Source organism: Poecilia formosa, unplaced genomic scaffold, assembly GCF_000485575.1.
Source record: "Poecilia formosa unplaced genomic scaffold, Poecilia_formosa-5.1.2 Scaffold741, whole genome shotgun sequence".
Taxonomy (NCBI): Eukaryota; Metazoa; Chordata; class Actinopteri; order Cyprinodontiformes; family Poeciliidae; genus Poecilia; species Poecilia formosa.
The window spans coordinates 38,314-58,889 of record NW_006800680.1 but is presented as its reverse complement, the minus strand read 5'-3'; the positions used below and the strand labels follow the sequence as shown (position 1 = coordinate 58,889).

The window sequence follows — 20,576 nt, the reverse complement described above, 5'->3', positions numbered from 1 at the left end:
TGGGGGGGGGTGTGGGGGGTTGAGTTGAGTGATTTATAATTAAGGGCTTTTTTCATTTTAGGACCAGAAGTGGCTTTTACAATAAATCAGCTACTAGGCTAAGAGGCGTTGCCACAACCAGAGCAGAACACGGAAAAAAGTCGAGTTGATTCAACACATGATTGGGAGAGGGACTAAAAGTCTCAATTAGAGACAAATAAGTGCAGAAATAGGAGGGGAAAGTAAAGTTTGAAAAGTGTAAAGGTAAAAGGAAATCAGTCAGAGAGGAAATTGACTCGGCTGCCCAGGGAGACAACCGATTGTAACTTCCTTCTCTCCTTTCGGGTCAGTTTCACAAAAGTCGGCGTTTAGTTTATGAAAAGAGCGAACCTTGTGACACAGAACACAAATTCAGTCCACACAGTCTCGCTTTTCGCCACGAGATTGCATTTAGTGATAACATCCACATTCACAGTTCTCCCACTGACTTGCTGCTTATTTGTGGAGATGCCATTCATAACCGTGACTCACAACTGCTGGGAAATAGTGTTGAATGATGTCAAGGAAAAATATCAGCAAATTAAAAACAGAGCAACAAGACAGGAAAAGAAATCATTTCAAAATCATGAAAAACCCTAGGTTCTTAATAACTTAATCATTTATTCATTATCTAAAATTTAATATGTCCATTTAACTCAGTACAATTTGAGGGGCTACGCTACGTTTCATATATTTTATATGTTAAAGCATTTTCTTGCTTTTAATAAATGGTCTGTATAGTGGACCTACACCACATTTGCAGATTTTTCTTCGGAACGTAACTCAAAATTCGTCATGGAAAATGTGCAGATTGGTGGATTTTTCTTCAATATTTGAAAGAAAATGCAACTTGTGAAGCTGAAATGTATAGAGGAACATATTTAGCATGTCAGAGGAAAATAAGCTAAATATAAATTTGAGCCACTTTTCAGATTTTGATTTGCAACAGATTTTGAAAACTATGTCTCATTTTCCTTCCTTGCCACGATTGTGCGCAAATTTTATTTATCTCTCATAAAGTCCTAATTAAATCCAACTTAGGTGTGTGAAATGTGAAATATTGTAAGCCACATGTGTCAAACTCAAGGCCCGGGGGCCAAGTCTGGCTTATCGTAGCTGTTTTTTGTGGCCCTTTAGACTCCAAATTACATGAATAAGTCCCTCCAGTTTTTCAGAAATCTGAAAAATTCACTCAAAATCAAACATTTTTCAGATTTTTACTGCAATTTTTTCTCAAAATTGGCCAAAAACAATGGACTTAAGTGACTGCTGCCTCTTTGATTTTGATTGCAAAAAACTGCAGAAACAATCAGAAGATCCTGGATGGACTGATCAGTGTCAAAAGATGTTCAACATTAAAAAAACACCTACTGAATGCTATTGAACAGATATTTGTTAATATTTTTTAGCAGTTTAATGTGTTTTATCAGCACATCCTGGTACAACTGGCCCTTTAAGGACACTCAGATTTTTGATATGGCCCAAAATGAAAAGGTGTTTGACCCCATTGGTGTAAGGGATGCAGTTAAGCAACTAGGTGTAGTGAGTATTTCAACAAATATGCAGAAAACTAAATGCAAGTATAGCAGGGAAGGCACATTTAGTAGAGATATTGTGTAACCAAGCAGGCAGTGAAGCAGATTCAGGATCATCAATATGGATCAATTGGTTTCTCCTCATTAGCATTATCACACGATCCTATCACAGTTCTCCTGGGTGGTTGGCTAGCAATAATTTCTAAGCAGGGATTTGGTTTACAGTCAAAGAGCAATGCAACACATTCTTTTTCCTACTCCTGTCTGACTTGGCTAGTCAAAGTAATTGCTTTTTTCTGCCCTGGTGAAGTGTTTTACCTGTAGTTTTCTCAGGTCCACAGCTAGAACAACCTTTCTAATCAGAAACTCTCCTTCCGTGTGGCTTTATGCGGAGATAATGAGTTAATCATGGGGATAGGAAAACAGAGGGGGATTGCTAATTATGGAGTTAATGCCGTGGAAAGAAACCGTGGATCAGAACTTGAACAGCAGCTTCCCTCAGGTGAGAGCGTGTTGATGGTGTGCACATCTGCACCTGCCCGTCCATGTGGACAAACACGTGTGAGAGTCTGTAAGAGTTTTAATACACACATGCAAAAACACGTGGGCAAGCAGCGTGGCACGTGTGCCAAGAATATGAACATTTAGCCTCTCTGGGAAGTAAAGACTCATTATGAAGCAGATGCCTCACAGGCCCTCATAAGCAGCGCTTAATAGGTCTTACAAAAACTCATCAAGGGGTCTCCGTGCTCCCACACAAGCGCAAACTTGGAGTTGGCAGTTGGTTCACCTTATTACACACAGAAGATTCCCATCTTCATAATCAGAGGCAAAAATAAATCGGCGAGATTGCTTGAAAGATGCAACAAAATGCAAAATAAGAACAACAAAGCAGAAAGCTGGATTCCTACATGGAGGAGGAGGAGTTCACTGCAAGGACAAGCGCAGCTCCGAAAATTAGAATGTTGAGATGAAGTTTGTCATTTGTTTCAAAAACTCATATATTATGTAGATTCACAAGATAAATCTGCATAATATATAAAAATATTTCAGGCCTTTATTTCTTGGAATTTTAATGATGATGGCTTACAGATAAACTCACGAGTAATCCAGCAGACATTCATTAAGGGTAAGCACAACAAGTCTGGCTTTTCAAAGTGGGAATATCAATGGAAAGTTGAGTGGAAGAAAAAAAGTGTTATAGCACAAGAATAACCAAGGTCTTCATGAATACAGTACAGCATTTTGGTGCAGTTAATAGCTGTTTTTATAGTGCTTTATAAATGATTTAAGCATTGGGGCAGACCATACAAGCCTTTGATGGAGACGATATTTCCTGAAGTCTGTTCTACCACATGGCAAAAAGAGTTCAGGAAGAGTTTGAGGAGCACAACGACCAGTTTCAGGGTTTCTGACTTAACGTGAGAAACCCCCAGATCTTACTGCTGTGAGTGTCTGTAGGACTAACCCAGAAATCTGCAACACTTTTACTCTCGTCCAGCAAAATAAGACACATCTAGAGCTGCAAATGTTGCATATTTTTAAAAACTTAGAATTTTAGATAAATATCTATAATAGGAAATGTTATGCAGTTTTATTTTTAAACATGATTTCCCTTCTGTTTTAAAGTTTTATAATCAAGATATTTATATTATTATTACTTTTTTATTTTGCAAAAAGAGGATGGATCCATTTTTTTGTGGAAAAACTATATAGTTTCTAACCTAATGACCAGAAAAAAAGATAAAATATTTATTACTGGTGTTTTTCGTGTCATTCTGTTGTGTTAATTCAAAGCAATTATTCCATGAAAACGCTGAAAAACCACTAACACCTGCATTTTTAATTATATCTCTATTTTTTTAATTGTTGATTCTTTATCATTTTTGGCCAAAGTTATGAAAATAGTCCTTCCCTCAGAGAGTCAGGAATGTTTTAACACCAAACAAAGAACCAGTATACAACCAAACTAGTCATAATGTTATGCCAGACAGGTGTCGAGTTTTTGAATTATTTGTTTGAAATACATTTTAATTTAGTATTTAATCTAAGTGGAAAGGAACGTGATTAAATGATCAGCATACAAGTCAATTATTCCTCACTAGGGAATTACATTGACCACATGCTGACACCAGCTTGTTTCCTTTTTCCTCTACTAATGTTTCGTTCACCACCTGCAGCTGCTGTTAATTATCATCATAAATGCAACATCCTTTCCCTTTTCCTTTCCCGCTCACCAACTCTTAAAGCTACGGTATGCAACTTTGATTTAAAAAAATATGCTTTTTTTAAGATATCTATTAAAACTGTCATTATGTTGTGAATGTTTAATATGAGACAGATAATCTGGGAAAAGATCGACCTCCTCCACCTCTTCCCTGAGCTGCTATTGCCGTCTGAAGACTTGCACCCGAAAACAACCTATCAGAGTCAGGAGGAGGGGCTTAGCGCTGTCAATCAAAGTCATGAATGCGCTGCTAAATGTGCTAATGGTGGAGAAACAACTTACTGTTGCAGGAAAACTGTTTATCTATCATGCTAACTAGCCTTAGCACTCATGACCGGCTGAGAGCCAGAGGTGTCAACAGTACTCACATTTTCCACTTAAGTAGAAGTACAGATACTTGAAAAATATTCTAGTGAAGGTACAAGTACAGGTTTTACTCACGTAAAAGTGAAAAAGTACACGTTTTGGGGTACAAAAAGTAAAATGTAATTTTCACCTTCAAGAATAAAAAATGACTTTCAATAAGTCTAAAATAAATAAAAAGTTCTAGTTATGCAAAATGTATTATTTTTTTTCTCTTTTGCACTGTCTTGGTATAGAAATGTTACAAAATACTTATCATTTCAACCTCACAAGACAGAGAATTCGTCCCTAATAGCTCTTTGAGCCAACAAATGGAAGGATTTTTAAAATAAGGCAACAGATGGGGAATGTTTTGCTTCTCTGAATGTTTTCCTCTGTTGTTTGCAACATTATTCAGGTTAAAGTCTCCATTGATTCTGTTTTCTCCTGCCACCGTGTGTTTTCCTTCTGCTTTGCTGTGGTTTCATCCAGCTGAATGGTGAATGACAGACACTATAACACAGCTTTTGTGTGAGCGGTGGATTTTTTCTATCATTATCTTTTTCAGTGCTATGTGAAAATATAAGGAGTAGAAAGTACAGATATTTATTTTAAAATGTAGGGAGTAAAAATAAAAAGTTCTCAGAAAGATAAATGTTAAAGCACTGCAAACACTAAAAGAAATCTTATAAAATATTCTTGGTCTAGTTTCTACTGCAAATATCTTAGTAAACTTGAAATACAACAAAACAATAAGTAATTTTTCAGTAACATAGGCTTTTTGAGAGTAAATAATTCATTAAAATTGATGAAAAAGTACTAGTTCTATTGGAATATAAATTAATTTATAACATGGAAAAAATGTAAGTGAAATATTCTGCCGGTGGAACTAGAATTGGGTTGCTAGGCAACAGCTCATGGCTTGGCCGGTGTTGCTAGGTAATGACTGTGACATAAATAAAATAATCTACCAGTGGAACAAGTACTTCTTCATCAATATTCCTGACTACCAGGAAAATCACCATTGTTTTTAAATCCCACCTTCTTTGTAAGGTAATAAAAGGTTTTATGCACTTACTTTGTCTCTTCCCATAAAATGTGTTATTACTGTTGAATGCCATTTTTATGAATTAGAAAAAGGTACGTACAAAAGTCCCACCCCTTCACATGTGGTATCATTGAAAAGCCCTAAATGTCCTCTCCAGATGCCAAAAGGAATTAATTCAGTAGAATGCAGGGGGTGGGAGATATTCAAGTTTAGAAATGTCTTCTACAGAGGACAAAAATGAACTACTGGTAGTCAGGAGGATATTCAGGAATTATTTACTTAAAAGTTAGTTTTGTCTAATGTCAAGTATATTAAGGAACTAGACAAAAAATACTTGGTAAGATTTTGTATTTCTGAAAAGTTGATTTTTCAAATATATGAAGAGTAGTGAAGTACTTTTACTGTTTTACTCTGCAGCAGAGAGCTATAAGGGGGGGATGAGCAGCACCACACAGAGTTTGATTGACACCACTAAGACCCTCCTCCTGGCTCTGATTGGTTGTTTCCAGTTAGCACTGGGAGAAGGCAAAGGGGTTTGAGTTTTTTCACAGATATCCATCTCATACCACAAGAAAGTCACATCCTGCAGCTTTAACTTAATAAACCTGAGTCACCCCTTCTTCTACTGCTGATTTTCCCCTTCCTGTGATCCTAAACCCACAGATGGCAGAGAGACGGACCCATCGCTCCCATTGACAAGACAGGAGATTGATACGGCGGCAGGGCTGCAGGGCGTGTCCATGTCTGCCCCCCTGTGGCAGGGATCACCGGCATGTCAGCTGCTCTGCCTCCGGCACGTTGCGGCTGCAGATGCTGCTCATTCGGAGGTTAATGTTTTTTTGTGTCAGTCTGCTGGTGAGTGAGGCAAGCCAGCTATCCAATTAGAGCAGAACAGATTAGAGGAGCGTTTTACATCGCAAAGCAGGGCAGCCACTAAGTGTTTCTTACTGTGAAAATCCTGTTGTTGTTTTCTATGGTTGTCCGTCTCTGGCAGGCGTATTGTGAAACCTTGTTCACGGGAGCGGCCTTAGGAGCCTCTGGCAGGATGTCCTGTTTACAAAGAAAATGTAAAAACATAAATAACCAGAGTCACAAACTCATTCACGCTCAAACCCATGGTCATATTTTCCTCTGAGTCCAAACCACCGATGGTCTGAATGTGTAAAAGTGTGTAAGGTCACTTCCTGATGAGCCCACAGCCAAGAGTTCAAATTCAATTACATCTAAATGCAGCCATTTGCCTTGGAGAAGTTATTTTTATGACTATGTGTCTCCGGGGCAACAGGCTAATGACACTCATCTCACAGTCTGGTGGCATCCAAATCCATTACACTACCTAACCCGTGGCATTACAAATCTGCTTGTCATCATCCAATTTTCTTCCTGTAAATTGCCTTTTCATTCCACGAATAAAACGCTCCACGTTTGTGAAATAAGCTGCAAACGGATTACCAAAATAATTTTTAATATTCGTGGAGACAATTACACATCATAAAATGTAACATGGCGTGCTGTGACAATCATCCGTAGATGTGGGTGGAGAGATATTCATGGCTTCTTTTTATTGTAATTATATGTGGTAGACAAACGCAAAGCAGGGCAAAATGTGAAAGGACAAACGTCAAAGAAAGTTCAGCATTCACAATACACGACCTCTTTCACCCTGAAATAAAATCAAACTGCTTTCAAAAGTCATCCAATTAGCAATATAATGTGTGGATGGAGTTATAAAATAATATCACAACCTTCAGAGCACATTTCCAAACCTACCAGGCTGGGGAAGTAAGGAGCCAGGAGGCCCGAGGTGACTCTGGAGGAGCTGCAGAAATTCGTATTCGATTGTTTGTTGATTATTTCTCTTTTTATTTGCTTAGACTTTTTAAAATCCTGTTGTTTTCTGTGGTTCTCCAGAAAACAACAACATTTTAGTTTGTTCATTTATTAATCTGTCTTGTCCACTTTGTGCTTCTGCTTTATGGGAGAAACAAAGTCTTAATAGACACCAATTTTTTATCCTGTGCAGCTATGCATGACTTTTTTTTACTTTAAATTCACTAGCAAAAACCTCCTGTCATGTCAATGACAGCTGTGCATTTTACTTTAGAAACTTTTTCTTCAATTTAACAATTTAAAACATAACAATCCTAATGCAGCAACCAAATTCACCATTTCATCTCAGTGCTGCATCTCTGCCATTTAAAAGAACCGTAAAGAAGCCCTTTAGCCGTTAGCTGTGCTAACCAGCTAGCACTTTGTCACATGATCAGATCAGAGTATTTTGATTGGCTGCAATCTGTTCAACTCGCTCTAATGCTGATTGTTTGGACTTTATCACCAAAAGGCCACATTTGCAGTCAAATTTCTGAAGGGGAAATTTTTGCTTGTTAATTTAAAGTAAAATCATATGCATAGCTGCACAGGATAAATAAAAATTAGTGTTATAAATTCAATGTCTACAAACATTTGTTTCTACTGAGACAAAATGTCTTTTCCATACATCGCAAATATCACCAAACACGACAGCGTTGACAGGACAATCAGGGTTTTATGCAGGAGGTTTGAGACCAAAATAAATGTTTTGACCTGCATACTAAATTCACTTTCCTACCTGTGAAGCACGGTGGAGGCAATATGATTCTGTGGGGATGCTTTTATTCACACTGAACTAACTACAGTGTGATTCTGGAAGATAAAGAGGCTGAAAAACATTAAAAGTAAATCCTTTTGTTCTGTTGGAAAGACAACCCTCATCCAGGAATTAATTCAGAGAGGAAAGTGTTGTGTTTAATAGATGATAAAATGATTTATCACATCACACACTGGGCTGGATTCAAACATGATAAGCGTTTATTCTCCCCTAGGACTCTTCCTCTTTTCCCTCCTGAAAAATAACATCTCTGAATTTATATCACGCCAAATTTTTTCCCTGGCAGCCAAAACTAAAACTACCCTCATTATTTCCCGTCTGTTTCCTTAAAACCCAACAGGAGGGGATTCTCCTTTGCTATTCCACCTTAACTGCAGTTGGTTTAATGTAATATGGCATTGTGGCTCCGTGGAGAAAAGCCTCGGTGCCTCAGCATGCTGAGGTTGGTTCCCCATCTGGGCTCAGTTATTATGCAGCCATATTGTACAAGAGGGAGGAAGCCAGAGCGCAGAGGTAGCACATCCCCCACTGGGCTTCCCTCCAGCGTCCTCTTCACCTCTACCCTGTTACTTAGATGTAACTAATCTAATGTGTACAGTCTGCACACCGGGGCTTCGGTGCTCCACACTCACCATATGCTGAGATGAAAGGGCAACATAAGCTTTGCTACATCTCACACAGTCTCGTGTTCGCATTGGAACCGTCGAGACGATCCAGGCTTGTAGCTCCTGCCGCGCTGCAGCCCGTCCGTCACACGGCCAAATGAGCGGGTTAACGAAGGCCACCATTCAGGGCAAAGGTCCATGAGATTCCACTTCCTGTTTTGGCCCTGCACCTATTCCTCAGCACACACATCCTCACACACTCAATTCCTCTCTGGGTCGTTTTTCCATTTTCATTCTTTTCAAATGAGGAATTTGTGGATCTTGACACAGTTTCCACTTAATCAGCCAAAGCAGAAAATAAAATATCCCAATTCAGCAGATTTAATACCAGAAATGTCCTTGACTTTAAAGGGACAGTGATTTGTATTTTCCAGGCACATATTCCCATTTTATAGCTCAACCAAGTAACTATGTTACCTTCAGCAGTTGTATATATAAAATATGACTTAAAAGAAATTTGACTTTGTAATTTAATGCCTTGAAATTGGGCTTTAGTCTTTTTAAAACTCCTGCTCTTTCTGAAACTCCAACTTCAGGAAGTCATCACAACACGGCTCCTCTATTAATGCTAATAACATTTTTAGCAGCGTTTCACTGATAAGCAGCTCTTATAATGAGCTCAGCTCCAACAGTTGTTTACTAATTGGTGCTGGCTAGTCTGAAGGATCTGAGTGGGGGAGGCGGAGTTTGGAAACTGAAGCTCAGAGGAGGAGCTGCGTCTTGAAGGCGGAGCTAGATCCAACCAGGTGTTTTGCACAGGTGAATGGTTGCCATGGAGATTATAATATTTCTTTAACAGGCATGAAAGAATTAAAGCAGCACTCTGTTTTTCGTTTGTTTTTCTTTTTTGGATGAGGGAAAAACATTATAACACCATGTGAAACTCAAAAAGTCAATTTTGCATAAGACTGCCTCTTTAAATGCAATATCTCCACAACAAATTGATGTCAGGACGGTTTACATGACAAACCAGTTTAATTCAACTCCAATTTACATAGATTCCAATTCAGGCTAGATTCAGATTAAATAAATCCAGTTATTCTGAATAAATTCTAGTCATACAGCTCGATAGAAATTGACTGTGGTACTCGATTAAATGAGTAAATTGAAGCGTCTAATCAATGAATTGGAATTAATTGCATTTTAATCAAACCACATACCAACAAAATAACCAACCTTTTTTGTAGCTAAATTGATGAACAAATACACATATAAGGTCAACAATAAAGACATGTATTGTTTTTAATCTGTTATTTAGGTCATTCAAACATCATATTGGTGCAAAGAAGAATGGCTTAAACTAGCTAAAGGTAGGTGATTCAGATTTAAAGGTGGATCAACAAAGTAGATAAACAACGTCTGTAAATGCTTATGTTAATGTGATTTCTTGGTTTTCCATATTTATCTGAGTAAATTATACCTTTTAAGTATTTATGTGCAGAAGACACTGATTTATCACAATTCGGAATAATGCCGTAACATATCAAAATGTGGAGAAATGAAACACTGTGAATACTTTCTGCTGGTGGACGAATGGGAACAACTCTCCTGACACCCCCAACTCACCGCCAAAGAATATAAAGAATCTGCGCTGTATTATTTTCTCATTACTGTCCAAGCGGGCTACACAGAGAAAACATCATGGCTGTCAAACTGGCAACGCTTGAGTGTTATGTATGAGGGCCTGATCGGCTCCCAGGCTCTGCTGCTGCCATTCAGGAGAGAAAACACTGAGCAGCCATGAAAGTATGGATATATATACATCCATGTGTGTCTGTTAGTGGGCTGCTATGAGCCCTGACATACAGCTGATGGGTTCATTTGACACTCCCACACAATCTGGAGGATGTTTGTTTTTTATTTTTTACTATCAGAGAAGAGTACTGAGCAGAGACATCTGGAGCTAGGCATCAAACTTCAGCATCTTTTGAATGATTCATATATTAATCTGCTTGCTAAATGTCAAAACTGTCTTAAAAGTGAGTCAGCATACATAATTATCAAACAACATGATGTTAACTGGAAACCAGAAGTCTTCTGATTAAGAGATCTATGTGGTGTAAAGTAGTAACAGATCATCAGCACTGTGAAAAGATTATGAAAGATTCTGTTTGGCCTTGTAAGAAAGTTCCTTCAAAGACAGGAGGAATACGTTCAGCAAAGCTGATAATCTTCCACAATATTGAACGTTACAAGTTCAATCTGAGGTTAGATAGCTGAAAAAATATATTCGCTACATGCCGGACTTGCAAAAGAGTTCAGGGATACACTTTTTACCACACAAACACGACCAAGGTGAAGATGTTTGGAAAAACTGGTGACGTGACCTTTCCTGTTTTATTTGCAGTTTCTTCTCAAGCTGTTGGACTAATTTTCTCTTTTCTCCACGCCATTATTTTTCTATTTTTGAGCAGTTATGAGGCATGCTGCTGAAACTTTAAACTGCTAATGCCCAAAAGTTACTCAACAGCTTGTTACTAAGTAACCAAAGAGTGAGTGAGTTGCTAGGTAACCAGAGTGAGTGAGTTGCTAAGTATCCAAAGACTGAGTGAGTTGCTAAGTAACCAAAGAGTGAGTGAGTTGCTAAGTAACCAAAGAGCGAGTGAGTTGCTAAGTAACCAATGAGTGAGTGAGTTGCTAGGTAACCAGAGTGAGTGAGTTGCTAAGTAACCAAAAAGTGAGTGAGTTGCTAAGTAACCAAAGAGCGAGTGAGTTGCTAAGTAACCAATGAGTGAGTGAGTTGCTAGGTAACCAGCGTGAGTGAGTTGCTAAGTAACCAAAGAGTGAGTGAGTTGCTAGGTAACCAGAGTGAGTGAGTTGCTAAGTAACCAAAGAGCAAGTGAGTTGCTAGGTAACCAGTGTGAGTGAGTTGCTAAGTAACCAAAGAGCGAGTGAGTTGCTAAGTAACCAAAGAGTTTAGCTAGCTGTTACGGTTGAGAGGCTAAAGCCGTTCCTCTGCCTACATCTCCCAGAATGCTGTGCAGTTCTAGATCAGGGTTCTAGATCTAGTTCTAGATCAGTAAAATTATTTAACATTTTATCAGACATATGATGCATTTATCCTGATGTAGATTGTTAATGATTTATTGCCTAGCCTTACCTCAGACATGGCGAGTCAGGAGTTTGAATAGTGAGTGTGAAAAGTCATGAGAGGTTTCCGGAAAGTCGCTAAATAAAGCGACAAAGTTTATAAGTAAGCAACAGTGATTCTTTTGTATCGCGTCCCCAGACGTGACCACATCCCGCGTCCCCAGACGTGACCACATCCCTCAGTGTCTGTTTGCTCCGCCCACTTTGCTGACATTTTTCAGGGGGCGGGGTTATGCTTTCACAAGGGAGATAGTTACACTTTAAGAACAAATTCTTATTTACAATAACTGAACAAGAGAATGGAGCTCTAACTTTAAAAAATTTAGTTAATTTGTAACCTGTAATCGTTTGTTTAGTTGTGCATGATTGGCCTAGACTAACCTGAATGAGGTGTTTGGTTTCCACGGGAACAGGTCTTCCCTCTTTCATGCTGTCGGTGAACCAGCTGATGTCCAGCACGTTTACTGTGGAAAGATCCGACAACGAGCGACTTTTAAGCCACGGCCAGAGAGAAGACGACTGGCTGTCCTCCGACACCACATGGGTGACCGCATCGCTGTGAAGAGAGGAACAAATTCAGTCAGAGCTTCTTCAGGTTCTCTACATGTCATTTCAGATGCTAAAAACATTCTGCATAAAATCATTTAAAGTTATAACATCATAACAACTGGCTGCTGGTTGAGATCAACAAAAAACCCAAACTGTTAAAAGTCCATAGGGATGGCCAAGTCCAATCCTCCAGAGTGGCTGTATTATTTTCCAGGCACATAATTACATTTTATAGCACAGTCAAGTAACTATGTTGCCTTCAGTTGTGATAAAAATGCTGTAAACGTCAAGAATAACTTAAAATAAGTTTGACTTTGTAATCTGACGACTGGAAGTTTAGACCTGTGTCCCTTTAAGAATCACCTCGTCTTTCCAACACTCTGCCTCACAATACTTCTCCATGATACTGTTTGCAACCATTATTACTGTAGCTGGACTCAGAAGTCGTTTGTATGCTAAGCTCAGCAGATGTTTGCTAATTGCTGCTGCCGCTAGTCTGGAGGAGCTGAGTGGGGAAACGACACTCCAGGTGTGTTTTTGACGAGGGACAGACTTTAAAACATGATATAAGTTGATTTTGAATAAAACCTCCTCTTTAATTTTAGCTGATGTGGAAAATAATATGTGTTTTGACTCCCCAAACCTTCAAAACCAGCATGACATTCCTAATAATAGCAACATGGATGAATTGGTGTTCAGTTTCACATGTTTCCTCAACACAAATTTGAGCCAGACTAGAAAATTAGCCTCAATATAAACAAATATTACAAAAAACACTCAAGTTTAAGCTATTAAAGTCAAAATGAAGACAAAAGGTTCCTGAAATGTTCTTAATTATAACTCAAAACTAGTTTATTTTACCAGGTGTTTATGTTTCTTTTTTGTTTTTCAAAAAAATCCCATTAATTTGATATTCTTGACCCAGCAATAAAAACAAAGGACACAGCTTCTCTCACACACACTGAGTTGACTGGGTTGGTCCCAGTATAACCCATTAGGGTTCAATGATCTATCATCACTCTTACTTAGCCGGCTCGCTCCCACAGAACCAAACACACCACCCCAGACGGCGCCTCTTTTGATATCGACGTCATCATTATCCGGATGGTCGGTATCAGTATCACTGGGAACAACATGCTAAATGAAAGCATTAATTTCAACATGATCCTCTGCATAAGCACCACCAGAACCCCGTGTGCACATCGGACAAAAACACATGATTATCTTGTTTACCAGAATGACATAGCTGTTGTTAGTTTTGATTTAAATGGGTCTACCCTCTGACTGGAGGAAAACTTATTAAATTACAAAAGAATAAAAACATTTCATCTGAAGGAGTTAAAAACTTTGGATCAGATTTGGCCCATGACTTCCTTAAGGTACACTGCAAAAACACTAAATCTTACCAAGTACTTTTTGGTCTGGTTTCTAGTGTAAAAATATTAATACACTTGAAATAAGACAAATCTAATTTACAAGTAACTTTTCAGTAAGAAATACGTCAATAATTTCATACATGATGAATAAGTCGCTATAAGTCAATCTGCAAATGGAACATTGATCACATATTGTAAGTTATAGCATATTTTCCTCATTTTAACACCAAGTGTATCTCCATCATGGTCTCAGCAGAGTGAAAGAATACTTTTTAAATGCAGTTCAGGTCTTTGTGTGCGTTGTTTGGGAGATCCACTCTGGGTAAATAAGAATCAGCTCAGTGAATCCCTTCATACTTTGGTTTTGAAGTTATTGAACCGCTGCCCTCTTCATCTCACGAGACTTTTTTTCTTTCCTGCTTCCTGATTCTGATCTGTTTCAAGTGCCGCACCCAATCAAGGCGTTCAGTCATGCATAATTACCCCAAGCATGAGCCTCCTCCTCCTCTCTTCTGACCCCCCGGAGTAATTGGAAAGACTTTAGGCTGCGCCTTGATTGGCCACATTTTCCCAAAGCTAATCCTCTTTCTGATCAACAATCAACTATTTTTCCTGAAGTAGTCAAATTTATTAAAATCTCAAAATGTTTGTTTATTGGTCAGATTTTGGAAATTGTTTTTGATTAGTTCAACATTTCTTGGTTATCTTCAGCATGGCTAGTTTTAAAGCTCTTTTAAGAGTCTCTAAAATATTTTGCTGAGTTTTGATAAGGTGGAGGTTTGTCTTCATATTAGACTCAATAATCCTTTTCTGCAGTTTAAATCTTCTTCCATTTCTTTTGCCTCAAGTGTACCACAAGTTCCTGCTTTGGGCCCTTTATAGTTCTATGATATTTCCTTCCTCTTTAGCACAATGTGCTCAAAGACATTTATTATTAATCATATGTAGATAATATTAAGCTATATCTCTTTAAAGCCCCATGATGCTTCAAAGCAATAACTTTCTTTGTTGATTGTTGATCCACTTTTTTCCTCTTTTTTCAGTACCTTCAAAACACGGAATAAACATGAAAATAACGTTTATCTTTCTTTCTATTTGAACGGCTGGAACAAGAAATCATTACTGATATAAATTTGTTATAAAAGTATTACTGATTGCATGTTCTCCGTGTGCATGCGTGGGTTCTCTCAGGGCGCTCCGCACCTGCTTTACTGATAATCTGTCAGAGTTGGTGTGTAGGTCACCATTTTTATTTTTTATTTTGTAACTGAACGGAACCGAAACACACCGAATTCCTCATCACACCTACATTTTCAGGTTGTCAAAGTAGAGCAAGCATACCTCCCTTGTTATTTTTCCTTCTTAAAACTTTTTCCTTGCCTTCATATCAAGTTGCCGTAGTGTTGACAAATAGTGGCAAAGCACCGTGTCCCTGTATGTCACGCATTATGTTGACAACTTAACAGCTAAAATCAATAGTTGGCTAAAAAAAAAAAGACTACATCCCAGACTAATTTCACCTATTTTCTATTGTACATAATCCCCTTCATCTTATGAGACTCACTGTAAGTACCGTAAATGTTAATACTAATAAATCAACATGGGATTATTACTTAATTTTCTCCATTACACTTGCTTTGATGCCTCGCCAAAGGAATTGAATCATAGAAGAGAAACAGTAGGAAGTAGCTGGTGAGAGTCTGGCTAACGGCTCCATTTAAGAGCAGGCAGGTTATTTGCATGCTGGAGCAGTAGAAGCTGCAATTTATTTCCTAATGAAGTGACTAATCTAGGTCTCCTTACATTAGATTTGTCTCAAGACTTATTTCAACATACAATCTGGTTTGCATGTTCCAACTATTTAAACGAGTAGGATTTTGAATAATGTAGTGGCAATTTGGAGAGGCCAATTAACCTCATGTTTTTGGACTGTGGGAGGAAACTGGAGTATCCATGCATGCACAGGGAGAACATGCAAACTCCATGCAGAAAGACTGGGGCTGGGAATTGAACCCAGAACCTTCTTGCTGCAAGGCAACAGCTCTACAAACTGTGCCACTGTGCAGCCCAGGCACAATATCATTAATTTAAATAAGTTTTCTCTCTTAATTGTGGTTATGCTTGTAGATAATAGTTTTATTCATTGCCATGAGCGAATCCAAGAGATACAGAGGAACTTAATATATTCACGGTTCAGTATTCGCAAATTCATCAATTTTTCTGTAGAATGTAACTAAAAATTCACAAAAAAAACTGGCTCGTTATGGATTTTTTTATAGAGCATTTTTTAATATTTGAAAGAAAGTGCCTAAATCAAATAGCACAAACACCTCATTAAGACGTCATTTATGGCAGAATCAAGCGACTGTTACATTCAGCTCTTATAAATGTTTCATTTATCAAAAATTACTTCAAAGAAAAGTAAAACCTTGACATTGGATCTCTATTTAAAAACTCTGCCTTCAGGAAGTCAAAACAACATGGCTCCTCTGTTAACCCTTTAACCATGTTTTAACCAGTGTTGCTCAGAGAAGTTTGCTAATTGTGGCTGGCTAGTCTGTAGGAGCTGAGTCGGAAGCTCAGAAGCTTGGAAACTGAAGCTCAGAGGAGGAGCTGCGTCTTGAAGGCGGGGCTAGGTCCAACCAGGCATTTTGAACAGCTGAATGGTTGCCATGGTGACTAAATAATTTCTCACATACGCATTTCTCAAACTTTCCAGGTATATTTTTGATAAGGGAATGACATTGTGACATGAGGTAAAGCTCAAAAGGTTGCTTTTATATAAATTAAATATTTAAATTATTATTCCATAATCCTGGAGCAAAATCCATTTCCAGATAATCTTTATGTTGGAAGAAATCTGTTTTCTCCTTCTGTTAACGGCATTATTTCTGTTTTACAGCAAGTAAACATACATCCATTTGACATAACAGGGTTTTATTTTTACAATACAGTATTATAGATGTGAAATTCGTCAAAATTTGTTCCTTGAATTTATTTTGTTTAGTAAACAAGCTGTTTTAAGTTTTGTCCTGCTGCTCTGGCAGTTGGTGGTTACCATAGCAACCGGTAACTGACAGCTCCTCCCCGTTTTTGCTGCTGGTCTGCAACTGTGGTACATATTTCTACCAGCTCTGTGTTTTCTTGACCAGTATTATATTTTAACATATATTTTAGACAAATTTAATAAAACACAGTGTTTCTTCAGTAATTTTGCTATGTTTTGTAAACATTTTTAGCTGTTATTAATGTCCATTTTAGCTGTTTAACTGCTGCTAACTGAAGCTATCGCTCTGTAGTTTGCTTAGGGTTATTTATTGTATTTTATTTAATGTATAGGGACAGAAGCTGCTGGACTGATGTTAACCACCAACTTGAATAAATAAAAATTTGTTAGGATAAATACAGAGAGTCTTAATGTGTCAGTCGGGAAGTCGACCTACTGGACCTGAGACCAACATAGAAGGGTTATATACTGTATGTTCCAGGTAAAAAGGGTTTTTTGTCCTAGAAAGAAAGAAATCTGTCTACATCCATAGAGCAACAGGCTTCACAGATTCAGCCTCACCATCCGTGTGTGGTGGTGCCATATCTTTTATGTTGGCTGACACAAAAAGTATTTTTAGTCCAGAAAATGTGAAAAAAAAAACTTTTTCATTTTGAAAAACAATAATAATAATAATAAAGACAATACATAGAATATAAATACACAGATTATCTCAAATTAGTAGCAAAATGTGAATTCTTCTTACTGTTTTAGTTTAGTACGACTGCTGGCACATGACACCAAAACAGCATGTGTGAACATTTGGGTTACTCCCATTCCTGAAGCAGCCTATCAGTCAACCAGGAAAAACATGTCGATATTTGGACGGACGTTCATGTGCATCGGACCTGAAAGCCAGACCAGCGGGGAGACGTGTGTGTCTGCTGCTGGAGTCTGCGAGCGCGTTGCGCGTCAGGCCATATGCTCCAGGCTGTCTGCCTGCAACGCGCACAGGACCAGACATGGGAGGTGCTGCTATCAAACTGCAGCTGATATCAGTTTGGTGAGCTTGCAGGATTAATGTCAGTTTGAGGCAGGCGGGCTCCACTTCCTGTCGTTGGTTTCAGACGAGTGTGTCAAGCCAAGTGTAACCGTAGGAACGCTCAAGCTGTGTTTCTGGGAATGCTGCCACGGCCAGGCTGGCAGGAACGCGAAGAAACGTGTTCAAACAATCTCTTACTCACACATGCACTTTTAATGTAGCACTGTATAAATGTCTGGACGCTTTAGCACATTTTCATTCATTTTTATCCCCTCCCTCTTAAATGAAAGCGAAGCTGCGAAAGCTAAAACCTGAAGTGTCGGCTTTACAAAACTGTCGATATTTTAAAAAAGCGAGGTGGCTGCATCCAGAGTATCAACCAGCCTCAAAGGAAAGCGACTCTGAAACGCGGCTGATTTCAAGCAGAGGACTTCTGCTGCGCTCACAGTCTGTGATTTGAAGACACTTTCATTCAGACGGAAGAAACGAACGGGGCATGCTGCTCCCATAATTACCACACAATGGAGGATTCATCGCTCCAAGGAGCAGGCACACAAAGCTTTTGTTCTTAAGTGTGACTTGGCATAAAAATGTGTTACCAAAGTCATTAAAAAAGTTTTTTTTTGCGCTTTGTTACCTCTGTTGTGCTGTTTTCTTACTGCCAGCAATCTGCAGATGGTCGAGTCAATTTCTACTTTCCTTTTGATCAAAGTGTTACGGCTCTATGAAAATATATCAAAGTTTTAACCAGCTGCACTTTCAAACCAGATGCAACTTTTGCTTTAAAGTTCTTTACATACAAAGTTTCAGAGTTTTTCTGTAGTTGAAAAAGAGCAAAGCTCCAAATGTAATGGGGATAATGCACATTTCATCCCAAAGTAATGAAGAAAAAGAAGATAATCACATTTGTTATTGATTTGCAGAAAGGAAGGAAAATTGGATTGTTTTCTTTAGTAACTCAGACTTAATGTAAAATGTGTTTAATGTGATTGCAGTTCTCTGCATTACAAAGTTTAAACTCAGGAAGGTCTTTATTATGAATATTAAGGTCTTTACTCTGAATAAAGGCCTTTCTTTCCCCTCCCAGTTCTTCTGTTTTTAGACAGACATGCAGATTTTCGTCTCTATTTTTGGTATTTTTCTCTGACTCGTGTCTGTCTACCTTCCTGCTTCTTTTCTTCCCTCTGCAGAAAGCAGGAAGTCAGCGAGCTCCTGTTGTGATATGGCGACTAATATAAGGCTAAAAAAAGCTGCACCAGCTCACATGGCTTTCTGTAAATATTTGTAAACATGCTGTTACATTTTTATTTTTTAATCTGTCAAACTCCAATAATCGTGGGTCAGTTTAAGATTTCATGTCTGTAAAGAAATGCACTTTATCGGGATAGTAAAAGTGCTTATGTTAATACACTAGAGAGGCATTTCTTTTGCTTTTGAGTTTTTCTCAAATATTCACTGCTTCAAGCATTTCTCATAATTACTAAATTCAGCATTTAAATACTCACTGAGGTTTAAATACTCACTGAGGGCCATGGGAGAAAAAAAAGAGTCTTAGTAGTCAAAGTTTTTACTCAAAATTTTGACTTTAATCTTGTGACAGGAAAAGTCTGAGAAAAACAAACTCATAATTTTTATTTTAAAAAGTCAAAATTCTGAGAGAAAACTCAAAATTGTGTGAAAATAGTCCATTTTTAGAAGAAAAAAAAAAGCCAAAATTCTGAGAAAGTTTGAATAAAAAAAATTTAAATTCTGAGAAAAAAAAGTTTGAATTTATAGAAAACGTCCAAATTGTGACCAAAAAAAGTCTGAATTTTAGGTAAAAAGTTTGAATAAAAATAAATAAAAATTCTGAAGAAAACAGTAAATTTTGAGATTAAAGTTAAAATTTAAAGAAAAAAGTCAAAATTCTGAGAAAAGTCAATTTTTTTTCTAATCCTCTTGGAGGTTTATATTAGGAAAATATAAATATCTGTAGAGAATTATGAGGGTTTTTTGTAATTTCTGTGATAATGCCGTAGTTTTGCTCAAGGTTATCATACAGTGGGAATATCATAATGCCCCATGATTCCATAATCCTTCATAATTAGATCTTCATGAGGCATCAGTGGCGCTGCGAATTAGATAAAAACGACACAAAAGCAGAAGCTTGTGACAAAAGATAAGCCCTAATTTAGCATCTCCATAAGCCTGCCTGCTGGACCAACTGAAGGAGGCCTTTAAATTATTTCTTCAAGGTTAGGAAATGCCATGGAAATCCATCAGAACCTTTTTAGAAAAGCATCACTCTAAGAAAAAGCTTTTAGGGCCCAACATGAACAATAAAATCTTTTTTTTTTCCAACCTGAGAATGTCTTCCACAACAAAGCCCTTTGACCTGGCCAGCTGGGTCAGAAAGCTTCTCCGGCTGCGGCCCATTTTCCGCTCTACCAGGAATATTCTAACATCCTGGAACGTCGCTTCTTCACGTCTGGAGACACTGTCCTCTCCTGGTTTCGACCTCTTCCTCGGACGGGGTGCGGCGGGAGCGTGAAACATGTCTTTGGAGATGAGCTGCAACTCTGGGAATTCCTGCTGTTGTCTGGTTGTTGTGTGCAGCTTCTGTCGGGGAATAACGCCCACTTTGGCCGTGGCACAGTTGGTTATTTATGTCTCACTGCTCTCTGGGACGACGTTTCAGTTGAAACAAAGCTGCTCAGAGCCAGGCTGAAAAAGCTTCTGGCAACAGGTGTTGAGGATTTGGTGTTTACCAAAAAAACCACCTGCCAAGATTGACTGATTATTCATACCAGAGGGGAAGAAAACATAAAAACACTCTGCTGGTATGAAGTCGTTCATTTCCAGTAAAAGCTGTTTGGTGGGGAATGGGCAGAAACAACAATGCCATGAAAAACTAAGTGTTTTTGGTCATTTGTCAAACTTGAAGGTTCAGTATGTAACTTTTCTTAAAATAAACAGCTCTGTAAAACATAAAGAGACCATTTAAAATTATCAGTTTCTCTCATTTTACTTTTTATAGGTATATATTTGAGTAAAATGAACATTGTTCTCTTA

The 20,576-nt window shown here is 38.1% G+C and overlaps 1 protein-coding gene across 1 annotated transcript in view; it reads right to left on the bottom strand.

The window, feature by feature from the left end:
* The window catches only part of LOC103131300 (DNA nucleotidylexotransferase-like), a 65,746-nt gene extending 45,407 nt beyond the window's left edge, over nt 1-20,339 (bottom strand). The window contains exons 1-3 of the mRNA XM_016666557.1: nt 19,867-20,339; nt 11,954-12,128; nt 6,119-6,220 (exon numbers count right to left, since the gene is read on the bottom strand). Of these exons, the coding sequence (XP_016522043.1) occupies nt 6,119-6,220; nt 11,954-12,128; nt 19,867-20,060 (471 nt within the window). The 5' untranslated portion in view covers nt 20,061-20,339. The remainder of the gene's footprint in view (nt 1-6,118; nt 6,221-11,953; nt 12,129-19,866) is intronic.
* Nucleotides 20,340-20,576: the final 237 nt, after the last annotated feature.